The sequence below is a fragment of the Zingiber officinale genome, chromosome 10A (assembly GCF_018446385.1).
Source record: "Zingiber officinale cultivar Zhangliang chromosome 10A, Zo_v1.1, whole genome shotgun sequence".
NCBI classification, from domain to species: Eukaryota; Viridiplantae; Streptophyta; class Magnoliopsida; order Zingiberales; family Zingiberaceae; genus Zingiber; species Zingiber officinale.
Window position 1 is genome coordinate 57087628 of NC_056004.1, and position 15701 is coordinate 57103328.

Below are 15701 nucleotides of genomic sequence, written 5' to 3' on the forward strand. Positions count from 1 at the left end.
GTAAACGCGCCAGGTTTTCAACTTTTCTTTCTATGTCTTTGAACATGTATATGCAGTAGGTTTTCGAGGGGTGCTGGAGGAGGGTACGTAGTAGATTTCTAGAAAGCTGTTCGAAGTCGTGTGCAGCACATTTCGAGGGGTGCTTGAGGGGGTACGTAGCAGATTTCTGGAAGGCTGTTCGAGGTCGTGTGCAGCAGATTTCGAGGGGTGCTTGAGGGAGGTACCTAGCAGATTTCTAGAAAGTTGTTTGAGGTCGTGTGTAGCAGATTTCAATGGGTGCTTGAGGGTGGTACATAGCAGATTTCTGGATGGTTGTTTGAGATTGTGGGCAACATATTTCGAGGGGTGTTCGAGAGTAGTATGTAGCAGATTTTCGGATGGTTGTTGGGAAGAGTGAACAATAGGTTTGACGAATAGTTGGCCACCTTTTTGTCCGAGGAAGATAGGAGTCGTGGCATTGCCATGAGTAATCGCAACACAATAAAATAAACGAGTACTGTAAATGATTATTTAACTTCATGTAGTCTACTGATATGCATGTTTATTGAGCTTTATGTAAATTAATGATATGCATGTTTATTGGACTTCTTTGTAGATTAATGATATGCATGTCTATTGGGCTTTATGTAGATTAATATTATACATGTTTATTAGACTTTTTGTAGATTAATGATGTGCATGTTTATTGAGCGTTGTAAAGTTTAATGATATGTATGTTTATTAGACTTTACGTAGTCTAATAGGATATGCTAGAGTTATGATGCATGCTTACCTTAATGGAAAGGATATATATATATATATATGAGGAGGATTAAAGAAAATTCTACGAGGGTCAAGATCCCAGAGGGACCCCGTTTACGGGACAAGGCCCCAGAGGAACCCCAACATCAGATTTCCATATTTGGCCACGGCCCAGTGACGAGAGTTGTTGATGCCCCACCACCTGGTACCATGGTTATACAGATTGATCAATCGAACAAAGGATAAAGGATGACTAATGCATCTCCACCTAAGAATGATATACGATAAATGCTATAGGAAAATGCTCCATAATATAATGATTGAAAAATATTCAAAATAATGTTGTCTGATACTCATAGTTTAATGTTTTATGGAAAAATGCCTATATGCTTATTTACTTGTATGTTTGACAATAAATTCCATGTAAAGGTAGATTTAATGATGCATGCGACTAGTTAAGGAATTTTGCTGCTACGGTTTGGAAGTGCTCAGTTAAACTCACTAGGTTTGATTTGTGGCAGGTGAAGAAACGGACAACGTTGGAGGCTTGGACCCTTGACCAGTTATAGTACACTCCCAAGGACCTTCTGATTCCGCATAAAGAATAAATGAACAACATTTATGATTCGGAGAGAATAAAGTAGTACTCAATTTAGATCCCCAAGATGTTTGACTGGTTTATTAATTATAAACAGTTTTCTTATTTATTGGAATGTTATATGGTACATAGAATGCATACAAAAAAAAAAACTTAGGGTCATTTCAAGATAACATAACTATCTATTACTATGTTCAAGTAATTTGTTTTTTTTTTCTATATCACTAATTTTTATAATGTTTTTAAAATCTTCCTCTTAAATATTATTTGGAGAATAAATCATTATTTATTCTAGATTATTGTTATTTAAGATAAAAAGAATTGAAAATCATTATTGAAAGTAGAAACATTTATATACAAATTAATTGACAATTAGTAAACTTTTATATATATATATATATATATATATATATATATATATATATATATATATAGAGAGAGAGAGAGAGAGAGAGAGAGAGAGAGTAACTAATATATACATATAATACTCGCCTTCAAATTGGAGCATAGATATTAATCATGCCCAACTTGTTATAAAGATAATTAATCCGTATCCCATTTAAAACTTTTGTGTAAATGTGCCCTAGTTGTTCTCTAGTCTTCACATATCTTGTAGAAATCAAGTTTTGTTAAATTTTCTTACGAAAAAAATGACAATCAATTACAATATACTTAGTTCGCTAATGAAACATAGGATTCGATGCAATAATTATAAGTCCTTAACTAATATTCACATTATCTCACATACAGATTATGTCATAGCACTGGATCGTGATACAACGTTTTATTTCTTACTCTTCAATAAGACTAAATTTCCTTAAAAAAAGATATAATAAACTAGATCTTCTATCTATTTTAAAACTTGTAAAATCTGCATCTAAAAAACATTCAATATGAGTGTGTTCATGATTTGCGTATACGATATCCCATTCGGATGCTTGCTTTAAGTAACACAAAATTTGCTCTAGCGCTATCCAATGAGGAATGGTTGGAGATGACATAAATTGATTGGGAACACTAGTCAAATATACAATATCTGGACGAGTCACAATAAGATAATTCAACTTCCCAACAAACGTTCGATATATCTCAAGATGTTTAAATAGTTTCTCATCTCTAGAGGTACATGTTCTGAGTCATTGGAGCACTATAAGGCTTTACCCCCAATTTTACTATCTCAGTTAATAGGTCGAGGACATATTTTCTCTGAGAGGAAAAATATAACATTTTTACTCTTTATAACTTCACCTAAGAAATACTTTAGCACCCCAAGTCTTTTATGTGAAACTAAGTATGAATGAAAATTTTAATAGATGAGATGCTCGTAGTATAACTTTAAGTGGTAATAATATCATCCACATACATAAAATGATACTAGCTCTTGACTGCTTGTAGAACATAAAATGGTCAAACTTTCTTTTCATCATACCAAATTTTTCAACAACCTAACTAAATTTTCCAAACCAAGCACGAGGACTCTATTTCACACCATACAGAGATTTTCGAAGATGACAAACTCACCCCGACTCCCTCCTGAGCAACAAAACCAAGAGATTGCTCCATATACACCTCTTGAATATCACCATAAAGAAAAGCATTCTTGATATCAAGTCGATGTAAATGTCAATGATGAGTAGCGGCCATTCAAATAAACAATCAAACATATGTCAACTTTGCAATAGGAGAAAAAACAGAATAATCCATACCATAGGTCTGAGCATAGCCTTTAGCGACAAGACAGGCTTTTAATTTACAACTGACTCATTCCGATTGACTTTAACAACGAATACCCATTTACATCTAATAGCTCGTTTCCTTGAAGGTAGATCGACCAAGTCACAAGTGTCATTGTCATCTAAAGTATTCATCTTCTCTATCATTGCATCTTTCTAACCAAGATGAGATAGCCTCACAGACAGTTTTAGGAATAGAGATAGAGTCAAGTGAAGCAATAAAAGAACAAGAGAAAGACGGCACGCCGATATAAGAAACAAAAGAAGAAATAGGATAAGTATACTGTGTTTACTTGTGCATAGCGCAATAAGAAGATCATCGCTCGAGACCGATTTTGGTGACGAAGTAGTAGGTGCAGGACATGAATCAAGAGATTGCCACCTAGAGTAGACTTGAATAATAGAAGGCTTGATAGGAGCTGGTTTTGAGACGAGTGCGAAGGATGTGATAGAATACACTAATAAATCATCATCCTCCTTTTGACGAGTCGGAATAGGTGAGGACGGGAAATAAAGTGTCATTTATGAAGATAAGATCAATTGAGACAAAATATTTGTTAATATTGGGACAATAAAGCTATAACCTTTTTAAAGACGAGAATAACCAAGGAAGATATACTTCAAAAACTTGAGATCTAATTTAGTGATATGTATACGAACATCCTGAACAAAACAAATGCTATCAAATATCCTAGGGTTAACAGGAAACGACTTATTGGGGAAAAAGATTTTGTAAGGGATCTCACCATAAAGAACAAAGGATAGCATGCAGTTAATAAGAAAGCATGCGGTAGAAATTGCATCAACCCAAAATGGTTTGGAAACATTCATTTGAAATAAAAAGGTCATGCAGTTTTAAGATGTATGTTTTTACGTTCAATCACACCATTTTAGGATGGAGTAACAACACAAGAGGTTTCATGAAACATGTCATTCTGACCCATATAAGATTGGAATAAACTGGACGTATATTCCTTGGCATTATCGCTTCGCAAAGTATGGATGGACACATTGAACTGAGTTTTAATCTAAGCACAAAAGAGACAAAATAGGGAAAATAACTCAGAACAATTTTTATTAAATTTAACCAAGTTACAGAAAAATAATCATCTATAAAAATAACAAAATACCTAAAACCAAGTTTAGACAAAATAGGACAATGACCCCAAATATCACAATAAACTATTTCAAAAGGAATAGTAGTACATTTATTTACTCTAGGACTGGAACTACGACTGTGATGTTTTGCAAACAATCTAATAAAGACCTTACTATATTATGGATAGTTTTTTTGAGCACGGGGAGAAATGGATGCCCCGACCTACAATAAACCTCGAAAAGAGAAGTGACACTCGAGCAAACAAAAGAATTTGGGAGCAGTGTGTCAAGAATGTAAAGACCTTCAGACTCATGTCCTTTACTAATAATCTTCTTCGTCAAAAGATCCTGAAATAAGCAATGATTAGAAAAAAAATAAGATGCAATAGTTAAAATTACGAGTTAGTTAACGGGTGCAGATCAAATAAAAGGATCAATTAAACAAAGGGGTAAGATTGATAGTGTCAGACACACAAACACAAGATGAAGACCCATCAGCTAAAGTAACAGTAGTAGGAGTGTTAACTTTGAACTGAAAAAGTAGAAAAGAGACTAGAATTGCCTGTTATACGATTTGTGGCACTAGAATCAATCACCCGTTTAATGAATGAGGAAAGAAGACGTGTTTTGTTTACCTAAATCAACAATAGCAGTGATAGAGGGAGATGAAGACTTAGTGATTCTTAATATTTTGAGAACTTGACAAATTCATATGTAGAGATAAGAACCAATTTATCAAAGGCATCATTAGTAGATGCAATATGGGCCAAGTGTTTTTAGTTATTTTTATAATAAAATTTTCTATACTCAAACTTCGTATGACCAAGCTTACAATAATAGTTGCACATGAATTTGATGTTGAGTTTCAAAATCCTATAAGCCACCTCTTTTGTTTCCACCATGATTAGTTGATCTTCTAGGCACATAATTAGGATTGTGCCTCACCAAAGCACCACTAACCGAAACAGTGCAGTACTTTATGTACGGAGAACATGACTGAATACATCTTATAAAGAGGAGATCTCAGAACCAAAGAGAACTTGTGACTTAGCAGACTCAAAATCAAGAGATAGGCCATCGAGGAAGCTCATGACAATCATCTTCTCTCGTTAACATTGTTGAACCTTCACATCAGGGCTAAAGGGCAGCAACATATTAAGCTCATTTATCTTCTTGAATGCCATATAATAATTGAGTAGAGGCTAATCTTATTTTTCCACACGATAAAATGCTTTACAAATCCATACATGCGGGAGAGATTTCTTTTTCTATAGTATAGAAATTCCAAGTAATTCATTAGTTCTGTAACAAATTTGATTAATCAAACAATTGCCTCACTATCAATAAATTCCAAATCTGAAGGAACAAACGAGCATCCTCTTTAAGCCATGTCTGCTTCGAATCATCATGAGGATTGTTATCAGTCAAATGATGATCTTTGTCAATACTTCATATATAAAGATGAACAATCTTACTCCAATCCAAATAATTCGAACCATTTAGCTTATAGTCCATGATTTTAGACATCACATCCGTCATAATAGAAGGCTTATTTTTAGCAAAGGAAGTCAAAAAACAAAGGAATCTAAAGAAAGATCCAAATCAACAAGTATAAACAACCCCACACATGCTTGGGTGTTACTCACGTTGAGGAAAGCAGGGTGATAGGTTCAGGATGCTCTAAGGATCGTTGTGGCCAAGATTGGGAGACACTGACGATGCTTCTAATGATGTGTATCGGCATTGGCTGCGGCGATCACCCGGAATAGGGCTAACACGATGGATGCTCGGTGATAGGAATCTGAGACAACGGCGTCGTGGAAGGAGAGTTGGTGCCTGGTGCAGCGGTGGGTCAAGAAAGGAGCAGCTCCGTGCGTTGTGCACCAGGGAAGGGGAGGCGCAACGACCGCCTGTGCGGCAACGAGCAGTAGTCGATTTCATCATGCGTTGACAGAGGAGGGAAGAAAAGAGTGTGGGCGAGGCGGTCATGGCAAGCCATTAGAGGTGTGTGTAGCGTGCGCGTGGGCAACGGTGAGGTAATCACGTGCCATGGAGATGAAAGTACGTGAAAGGTAGAAGAGGTGAAGATGGAATCCTAATTTCGAATCCCTAATTTCGAAGTTGCTCCGGTACTATGTTCTTTAAGATAAAAAGAATTGATAATCTTTATTGAAAAGTGAGGTATATTTATATTCAAACAAGGAATCTATCTTAGGAAATTATAATTAGTCTAATTGATTATTAGCTAATTGAGAAATATATTAACTAATATATACAGATCATGTGATAACTAATATATAGATAATAATTATAAAAGTAGATTGAAAATTAATTGAAGAAATATTGAAAGCAAGGTTTAAATTTTGAGTCGTGTCGGAGTTTTATGCTTTATATACTGGGAGGGCAGATTTGAAAACTAAGGAAAGTTTTTCGCTAGCAAAGTTTTCTTATCTTTATTCTACCACGAGGATGGATTATATGAATTTTTAATTATTTACTTAGGATAAAATAGTGAACACGCGGATTAAAAAATTCATCCGCTAATAGAGTTTTGACATTTTTTTATCCATTCAAACTGGACGGAAGCGAATTGCTTCCTCTCTTTTGTCGCATCTTCTCTTTCAACCACTACAGATCGTGGCATCTTCGTCTCAGCCAAAAATAGTAGCCTCGACCTAGCAACCCTAACGAACGACATCCCTAAATCGCCACAGTTGGGGTTGGAAACCTTGATCGCTACTTCGTAACTTACGCTCGTCTTGGGAACGACGTAAAGTACATCGGCTCCCCTGATCGGTCGCTTGCGCAGAGCAGCACGACGCACTGCCGACATGGTCGGCTGTTCGCACGGTTGGCTGTTCGCATAGTCAGCTGTTAGATGGCCAGAACGACCACCTGTTCGCATGGCCAACTACTCAAACAGGGAGTCGTGGTCGACTACTTGTGTAGGAGCAACAACGCTGTTTTGATTTTTTATTTGTTTGTTTCTTTGGTTCTCCCTTTCTTTTCTATCTTCCTTTCCGGCAGGATTCCTTATTCATCCCTTGTTTTTATTTTCCTTTCTTTTCCTTCGCTTTGATGGATTTATTTCCGCTGAGATTCCTTTCCTTTCTCAATTTGCACCTCAAGTAAACAAAGCATTGGTTCTAGACCGAAACAATTTCAATATCTTTTAAATTTTCAAATATAAAGGTATATTAATTAAAAAATAAATTTATTAATACTTGATGCAAAAGGTAACACCGTCACCTCGATAACCCTATAAGGTGGTCCCCCACTATCTGGAAGGGAGGTAAATCATATGGATATTATATATGTTCACTATTGATATTATATTTTAAGGTGTCGAGTTCATATTCCAATATTTTTCCATAAAACAATGCCTACTAAATTTTTATAGGAGTTATATAAAGTTATAAATTTAAAAATTATTTTTAAAAATAAGTAATTTTCAAAATTTAAAATTAAATTTATAATTATAAAATTATTTGAAAAGTTCAAAGATAATTATAAAATTATTTGGACATCTTTTTTTTTTTTAATGTATTTGTAAATTTTTAATTTTAAAAAATATATTTGAAATGTTTAAGAATTATATTTTAGAAAATTTTAAGATTATCATTCACATTTAATCTTCAACATATATTAAAAAATTAATTATCTATAAAATATTTTATTATTTTTAAAAATTATTTTAAATTTTATAAATAATTCTTAATATTTTATAACTATTATTAATAATATATTATGTTTATAACTATTAAATATAATTAACACTTATATAATAATTATAATTTTATTTATAATAAAAAATACCTATTTAAAAATAAAAAATAATCTCAAAATGAAATTGTGGCAATAGCACCTAGTCTCGTGACCCCACGGTCGCGGTGGAGTCACTTTGCTAATATGATGTCGGTTAGTAGATGGAACGATAAATTCCATCTATGCTGATCAATGCGATACTAAATTTAAATTCGTGATTGGAATCATTTGACAAATCCTTCTCTTTTTCTTGATCAAATATGGGAAAATAACTTTGATTTATAAATGTGTCAACTTGTTATAGAAAGAATATAATTATTTAGTAGAAATTCTTTCATGATTAGTCAATGTATTGGATAGTAAAATATAAAACCTCTAGGTACCATGAGTTGCAACTAAAAAAAAAATAGCCCGGTGCACGAAGCTCCCGTCATGCGGGATCCCAGGGAAGGATCCATTGTATGCAGCCTTACTCTGCTTTTTGCAAGAGACTGTTTCCAGGATTCGAACTCGTGACCTTTTGGTCACATGACAATAACTTTACTGTTGCGCCAAAGGCTTCCCTTCTACCATGAGTTGCAATTAATTGGAATATATATTCATTGCAAATTATTCTAAATTCTATTTTTATGCTTTTATTAGCTATTGTTTGTATATGTCGGTGTATGATAGAAATGTAGCTAAAATTATTTATTTGCAAATTCCTCTTCAATATGCACCAGAATCTTTCATGTTTACCATCTAAATAAAAAAAAAAAACGCATCTTTGGCCCGTTGCATGAAGCTCCTCCAAAAACGGGTCCGAGAAAGGGTCTATTGTACCCAACATTATATGCATTGCAAGAGATTGTTTCCGTCATGGTATAAAATTTTGACCTAAACCGGAAAGATACGATTTTAGTATCGTATCGTACCGTGTTGATACAGTTTAGGTATTTTTTTTATTTATATATAGTAATTATTAGATAAATATGTTTATTGTGTATAATTTAAAAATAAGTTCTATATTGATTTTATATAAGTTGTTTGAACAACTTAATATGGTTAGAAAAAATAATTAAATATAATTTTCTTTTAACATATATTAATTACTCAAATTAAAATTAATACATTATAATTAAATAAATTAATTATTTATTCATTTAATTAATTATTAGTTTAAATCTTATATATTTAAAATAGTAAAAAAAATCAATTAAACAGTAAAAAAATATTAAATAATAATAATAAATTATGAGAATATAAATATAATTTATTATAATTTTTTTTAAAAACTTTTAGAATTATTAAATAAATTTAAAACAGTAAAAAAGAATTTTTTATAATATCAATAAATAATTTTTTTTATTTTAAATATTTTTTTTTATATTTTATAAAGATAATTTAATTAGGGTTTATAAAAGCCTATTTAAAATATCACACTCTAGTTGGGAACTGTCTAATTAATTAAGTCTTTTTTTTTCTTTTTGCAATAGTGATCCTGCACGAGCGATGCTCGCACCACACTTCCGGTGACGGCAGAGGCGTCGCGGGTCGCTTCTAGCAGGCGCCGAAAGTGTCGTGGGACGCTTCTAGCGACGCCGGAAACGTTGCGTGATCGATGTGTCCTGTGACACTTCCAGCGGCACGGAGGTGTCGATCACGGGTGGATGACGAAGGAGAAATTTGTCTGCCTGCTATGCCGATTTTGCTTCCTCACAGAAACGGTAAATTCTAGCGATGTCGGGTGGCACGGCTTAGCACTTCAAACCGTAGTTTCCATAACTCGAGCCCTTGACCACCACCACCAGGTCATATAGTAATAATTTTACTGTTACACTAAAGGTCCCTCTTAAAAAAATAATGCAAATATAAAAATTACCTCAAACTCTAAAACGTTAATTAAAAAGGTACATATGGAATTTTAAACATACAAGAATACAGTCAAGATTGAACTAGAAATACATAGAAATGACTTCTTTTCTCAAACTCAGATAGGATTTAAAGGATACTTAATATGAGTGGTTTATGATTCTAATTAAATAGACATTTAACAAAGAACAGAAAAATGAAATGAGAAGAAAAATACTCTTAGGAATCTGACTATTGAGCAACTCACCCAAGTTTTAGAAGGCCAGCAACAGTGCTCACACTGATATCAAAATCTACTTTCGGTTGTATGATAAAATTCCCCTCTCTTATAGGCTTTAGATTCAAAGAAAAATAATGGTAAGGTTATTCAGAAACAGGAAAAACATAAAACTGAATATCATTGATCCAGACCTCTCGTATTAACAACGCAAATCTTCCTTCACACAATCTGACACGAATACAATCTCCTTCTGCGAGCTGCCCATTTGAATGCACTCCAGGAAGCCTTAAATAAACATCAATGAAGTTCTGAACGGAGCTGCAAACTTTTCCAGGGTCAAGCACTTTAAGTAGGTCTGGGTTTGATACCTAATGATTGTTAAGGGCAAAAAAATTAATTACAATTTACTACATCAGACTATAGGATAAAAAAAATAATAGAAATAATAGCTCACCTGCTTGTTACTTTTAAGTACAAATAAGGAACTCTCAGGAGAAAGTACAGGATCAAAATCATTGCGAATTTTAAGCTGCATGAGAATATGGCTCATGAAGCAGACAACTAGAAGTGTAGAAACAGAGGAATCAGTTCAAGTTGAAAAAGTCTGGTTGTACCAACATGTGCATGAACAAGATGTGGTTCAATGTGTTGCTGAAACATAGGGAAAACAGTTGTCATTATCTCATTCTGAAATATAGAACAACCAACACGATTCTTGTCTCTTTGAACTCTCGCAATAAGGTGTGAATGAACACCACCAACCTTGTAAAGGAAAAAAAAAAACATACAACACAACTGAGTTACACGTATATAAACAATGATAGGACATAACATAGAGCATGTGTAAGGTCATAATTCTCACAACAGCAATCCAAAAGTCAAGTGACTTCCTAATATTTGGATGTAGTGCATATATGCCCTCAAAAATCACCTGTGCAGTAAAAGACACACAAAAGAAAGTGAGCAATTAGGATAAGCAACTTTGTAAGAATTTAAGAAAAATTAGGAGATTGCATGGTTTCATATGCTTAAGCACAGAATGGTGCGCCATGAACCACATGGTGAATAAAGAAGAAAGCAAAGAGAAATTGTTTAAAAGGAGACAATTTGAGGCCATTATGCAGGCATTCAAATCATCATAACATAATGTGTTTGAAAGATTTAGTCTTTTTTTCCTTGGTGTCTAATCTACACTGTTGGTTTTCAAGCTAATTGAAGGATGGCCAGTGACTTTCATTGATCTTATGCATTAGGGATTGGATGAACTCCTAGTTTTAAAGACCATTCTATGCCAATCAGCATGGGCAAAACATTTTATTCAGCCACCAACCAGAATGGGGAGCTGGGCTGAGACATTAACCCACAGCATCTTCAATTATCTCTCTACTTCTCTAGAGCAAGCATACTGAAATACGTCTTTGTCAACATATCTCCTCAACACGGAACATCGCCCTGACTTCTTCTCATCCAAAACATCTCAAAGTGACACAAGTTATCTCACTACAGGAGACACGAGGACTATTATGTTCTTCTTCTTCCACATTGAGGACTCAAGTTTCCTCGTCCAGGAAGCGTGCTGCACATAAAACGGCCTACTACAATGCACAAGAAGGGTCTTCTTTGTCTTTCCATATTCCCCACCCCCCAAACCCCACACACACACGCACACAATTAGGGCTCGGGCTCGACATAGGACCCTTGGTCCATTCTTCTTCATTTTTTTCCCACCGAAATACTATTAAGGCTTGGAACAGGCATCAGCATGACCAACACTTTATGTTTCAGCAAAAGAACTATAGATACCATGATCAGAATGAGATTGTAGGCCTTGATTTATTCTTCCATAACCCGTAAAATAGTTGGACCAGAAAGGGGAAACAATTCATTATTGGAGTCACACTAACTAATACCTCAAGTTGTCAATAAATCATAGAATATTTAAGCATTTTAGACACTACAAACAAGATTCTAGTGAACTTACCAATTAATGTCTTCTCCCTCAAATTGAGTTGTTTCATTGTTACTTGTGTCCTATTTGCACCATAAAAATCTTTGCAACTTCTCTAGTTTTGCTAGATGTATGATTTTATGAGTGGTTTCCTACCAGAAGTGTGATGGATTGCTTGGGCCAGATGATTGAAAACCCGAGTTTGTCAATCAGCTCTGAGAAGTAAAAGAGGCACTATGGCGAATCTGTTGAAAGAGAAAACCTAAGGTTAGAGTGAATCTTTAAGATGCAGAAAATATCAAGATTAATTTTAAATTGGATCAATGCTTAAAGTATACCATGGACCTTTACCTCAGACACTTATGCAACCCTCTGAATATGTTTGAGGGTTAGTCAATGATGTGCTTATTAGGGATTTTGATATGTTTTGATGCATATCTTGACCTACTTTATATGCATATATTTCATGATTTCATCTGTTTATATTTCATTTCAATACATTTCTATTATGGGATACTGCAAACGTATATTTTTGGTGTTAGGGCACAAAATGGAACGAGGCTGAAGATTGAAGATCAAGATGAAAAACTTCCGAAGCTAAACATGGGCGCCCGTGCCCAACAGCACAGGTTGTGTTCCTTTCTAGTGCTTCTACACCGGTGCTCATGCCCAGCGACTCGGGTCATGCTCTAGTTCCAGCATCGAACATGGGCTCTCGAGCCCAGTAGCACGGGCCGTGTTTGCCCGTGTTCTGAAGCAGCCGCACCCGACATGGACGCCCGTCCCGTTGGGCACGGCCCTGTCAGGCTTCCGCTCCAATGCCTATTTAAGCCAACCCCTCTATTTGGAAAAGGGATCTTGATTTGTAGTCGTCCAAGGACCCCTTGGGAAGCTTCAGGAGGCGTTCTTGAGTGGATCCAATGCCATTTACATTTCAAGGATGGATCGAGAGCAGCGAGTAGGAAGATTCTTCGATCAAGCCTAAGCATTTTCTCTCATTTCATTTTCTGAACTTGTAGTCGGATTTCTGTGATTTGATCATGATCTGTGATTGTAACCTCGTGTTTATGGGGTAAACTCCGGATTCTAGGATTAGGGAGTAGCTTAATGTGATGCAAACGCTAGTTCTAATGAACTAAGCAAGTTTGATCGTTCTTATTGTGAATTGTGGTTCGGATCTACTATATTAATACAATCTCGATGCCAAAAGTATGAGATTCGTATCCCACGAGGGTTCGGGGATAAACCGAAAGGAGAACCCGACCCTCCGACTCATATAAAACTGAGACACGAGTGATTTTGATGTGCTTATTTTATATAGGGATTTTTTTATGTTTTGACACATCTCTTGACCTACTTTGCATGTATATATTTCATAATTTCATCTGTTTATATTTCATTTCAGTACATTTTTATTTTGGGATACTGCTCTTTTGTATTTCTTATGTTAGGATGCGAAATGCAGCGAGAATGAAGATTGAAGATCAAGGTGGAAAGCTTCCAGAGCTAAACACGAGTGCCCATGCCCAGCGATACAATTCGTGTTCCTTTCAGGTGCTTCTACATAGGTGCCCGTGCCCAATGCAAGGGCCATATTCCATTCGGCCACTAGATCCAGGCCCAGTGGCACGGGTCATGCTCAAGTTCTATCACCGAACGTGAGTGCCTGTGCCTTTAGTGCCCATGCCCAAAGGCACGGGCCGTGTTCGCATATGTTCTACAACAGCCGCCCCCCGACACAGGCGCCCATGCCGTCGGGCACGGCCCATATTGGGCTTCCGCTGGCTCCAATGCCTATTTAAGTTAACCTCTCCATTTTGAAAGGGGATCTTGATTTAGGGTCGTCCAAGGACCCCTAGGAAGCTTTAGGAGGTGATCTTGGGTGGATCTAACGTCATCTCCGCTTCAAGGATGGATCGAGAGGAGCGAGGAAGATTCTTTGATCAAACCTAAGCATTTTCTCTCATTTCTCTGATTCTCTGAACTTGTAATTGGATTTTTATGATTTGATAATGATATGTGATTATAACCTGCATTTATGGGGTAAACTCTGGATTCTACAATTAGGGAGTAGCTATATGATGTAAATGCTATTTCTAATGATCTAAGCAAGTTTGATTGTTCTTATTATGTGATATGTGAATTGTGGTCCGGATCTACTATGTTAACACGATTTTGATGCCAAAAGTACAAGATTCATATCTCACGAGGGTTTAGGGATGAACCGAAAGGAGAATCCAACCCTCCGACTCGTAGAAAATCAAGACGCGGAGAGTCAGCTACGAAAGTAGATCGGTATGCTGCGAAGAGCCCTGACTGTCATTGAGTTTAATGGATCAATCTTAATTGATTGCACATAGTAAGAGAATGGTCATTTAGGGGTCATGGGATCTCATGACAGGGTCCTTAGGTTACGATCTTTAATTTCGTCTACTCTAAAAATAAGCGATAATTGAGATCGGTATACCGGTGTAGTTCCAAAAGTTTACGCTAGATATATAGTATAGTCTACCTACACAAGTCAACATTGAGGATAGGATTTCAAACATAGATCAGTTGTTTACTTGCATAGAAGTGAAATGAAAGGCCTATAATTGCTCTCCCACCCTTTTCTACCTTGCTATTGTTTCTTTATTGCATTTCTACTATCTGCGTGGGTTTACTCTAACTGGATCTCTATTGCCTTTATTGCCTTCCGAGCTAGCTATCTTTCTCTCTCTTTTCTCTTTTCTCTTTAGTCACTCTACATCGCTGATTTGGTCTGGATAATTAAGTTTGATTAGTAAGCTAGTATTTAATCGCAAATCCCAATAGATTCAATCTTTATTACTTAACGACACCCATGCACTTATGGTTTGCTCATATCAGTCAGCCACCATCACCTCTTTTAAGTCCCTTAAATTTCACTTCAACTACCCTCTTTTGACTTTGGAAAAATAAAAAAATATGTTTTCATTTCTAGATCAAGTCAAATAAGCACTTGATAGATATTGAACCACAAACTACCAAGTGAATGCATGCAAATCTAGCACTAATTTTAACACTTGCTCATGTAGGATTGGGTTGTTTGCCACATCTCCAAATCTTATAACATTTCAAAAATCATCATAGTCTATTAAAATTTGGACCTATTTTGAATTTTCTTAAACCCCCTTTTATAACGGATGCATCTGTACCTATGATGTTTCTTGTTTGATATATTCTTTGTCATCATCATCTTCTTGGATCTCTAGCTCATTCACTAACATATCATATTTGTGCCACTAGTCCACTACTGAATCCTCATCAAGTTGTGAGAAAAAACGTATACCTCGGAACTACTTGAGCTTCTTGGCATCTACATGGGAAGATGCCTTTGTAGATGCAACTATTGTAATCATTTGAAGGGATTAGAAAAAATATTCTAGATTCGCAACTTTTTTTCTCAATTGCACTATCAATCCTCCAAAATGTACCTACCCACAGTTGAGGAATTATGTATGAAAACAATACAAATAATCTTCTTAAAGAGAATTTAGCTGGAAATATAAACGAACTTATGTACACCTATATTACTTGGGTTTATATCACAGAAAACACCTATATGTGATTGCAAAAGCTATGAAAATTGCATGGAACATATGAACTTATGTACACCAGGTGTATGGTCCGTAGCTAAAAAAATATTACAAATAGCATTTTAAAATGTTAGGATCGTTTTTATAACCACTCCCATTATTTTATTAGCATATTACAAATGTTAAGTGT

At 35.4% G+C, this 15701-nt stretch overlaps 1 protein-coding gene across 5 annotated transcripts in view; it reads right to left on the reverse strand.

Annotated features, from left to right (window-relative positions):
* LOC122027580 overlaps positions 1–15701 on the reverse strand; it is a 90742-nt gene that overhangs the window by 22219 nt on the left and 52822 nt on the right. For all 5 annotated transcript variants that reach the window (XR_006124466.1, XR_006124464.1, XR_006124465.1 and 2 more), the window contains 5 exons: positions 10869–10937; positions 10625–10768; positions 10461–10535; positions 10198–10374; positions 10034–10119 (listed from right to left, as the gene is read on the reverse strand). Coding sequence is in view for 2 of the 5 variants with exons in the window: in XM_042586566.1 (XP_042442500.1) it covers positions 10034–10119; positions 10198–10374; positions 10461–10535; positions 10625–10768; positions 10869–10937 (551 nt within the window). In the remaining 3 variants the exon portion in view is untranslated. The remainder of the gene's footprint in view (positions 1–10033; positions 10120–10197; positions 10375–10460; positions 10536–10624; positions 10769–10868; positions 10938–15701) is intronic.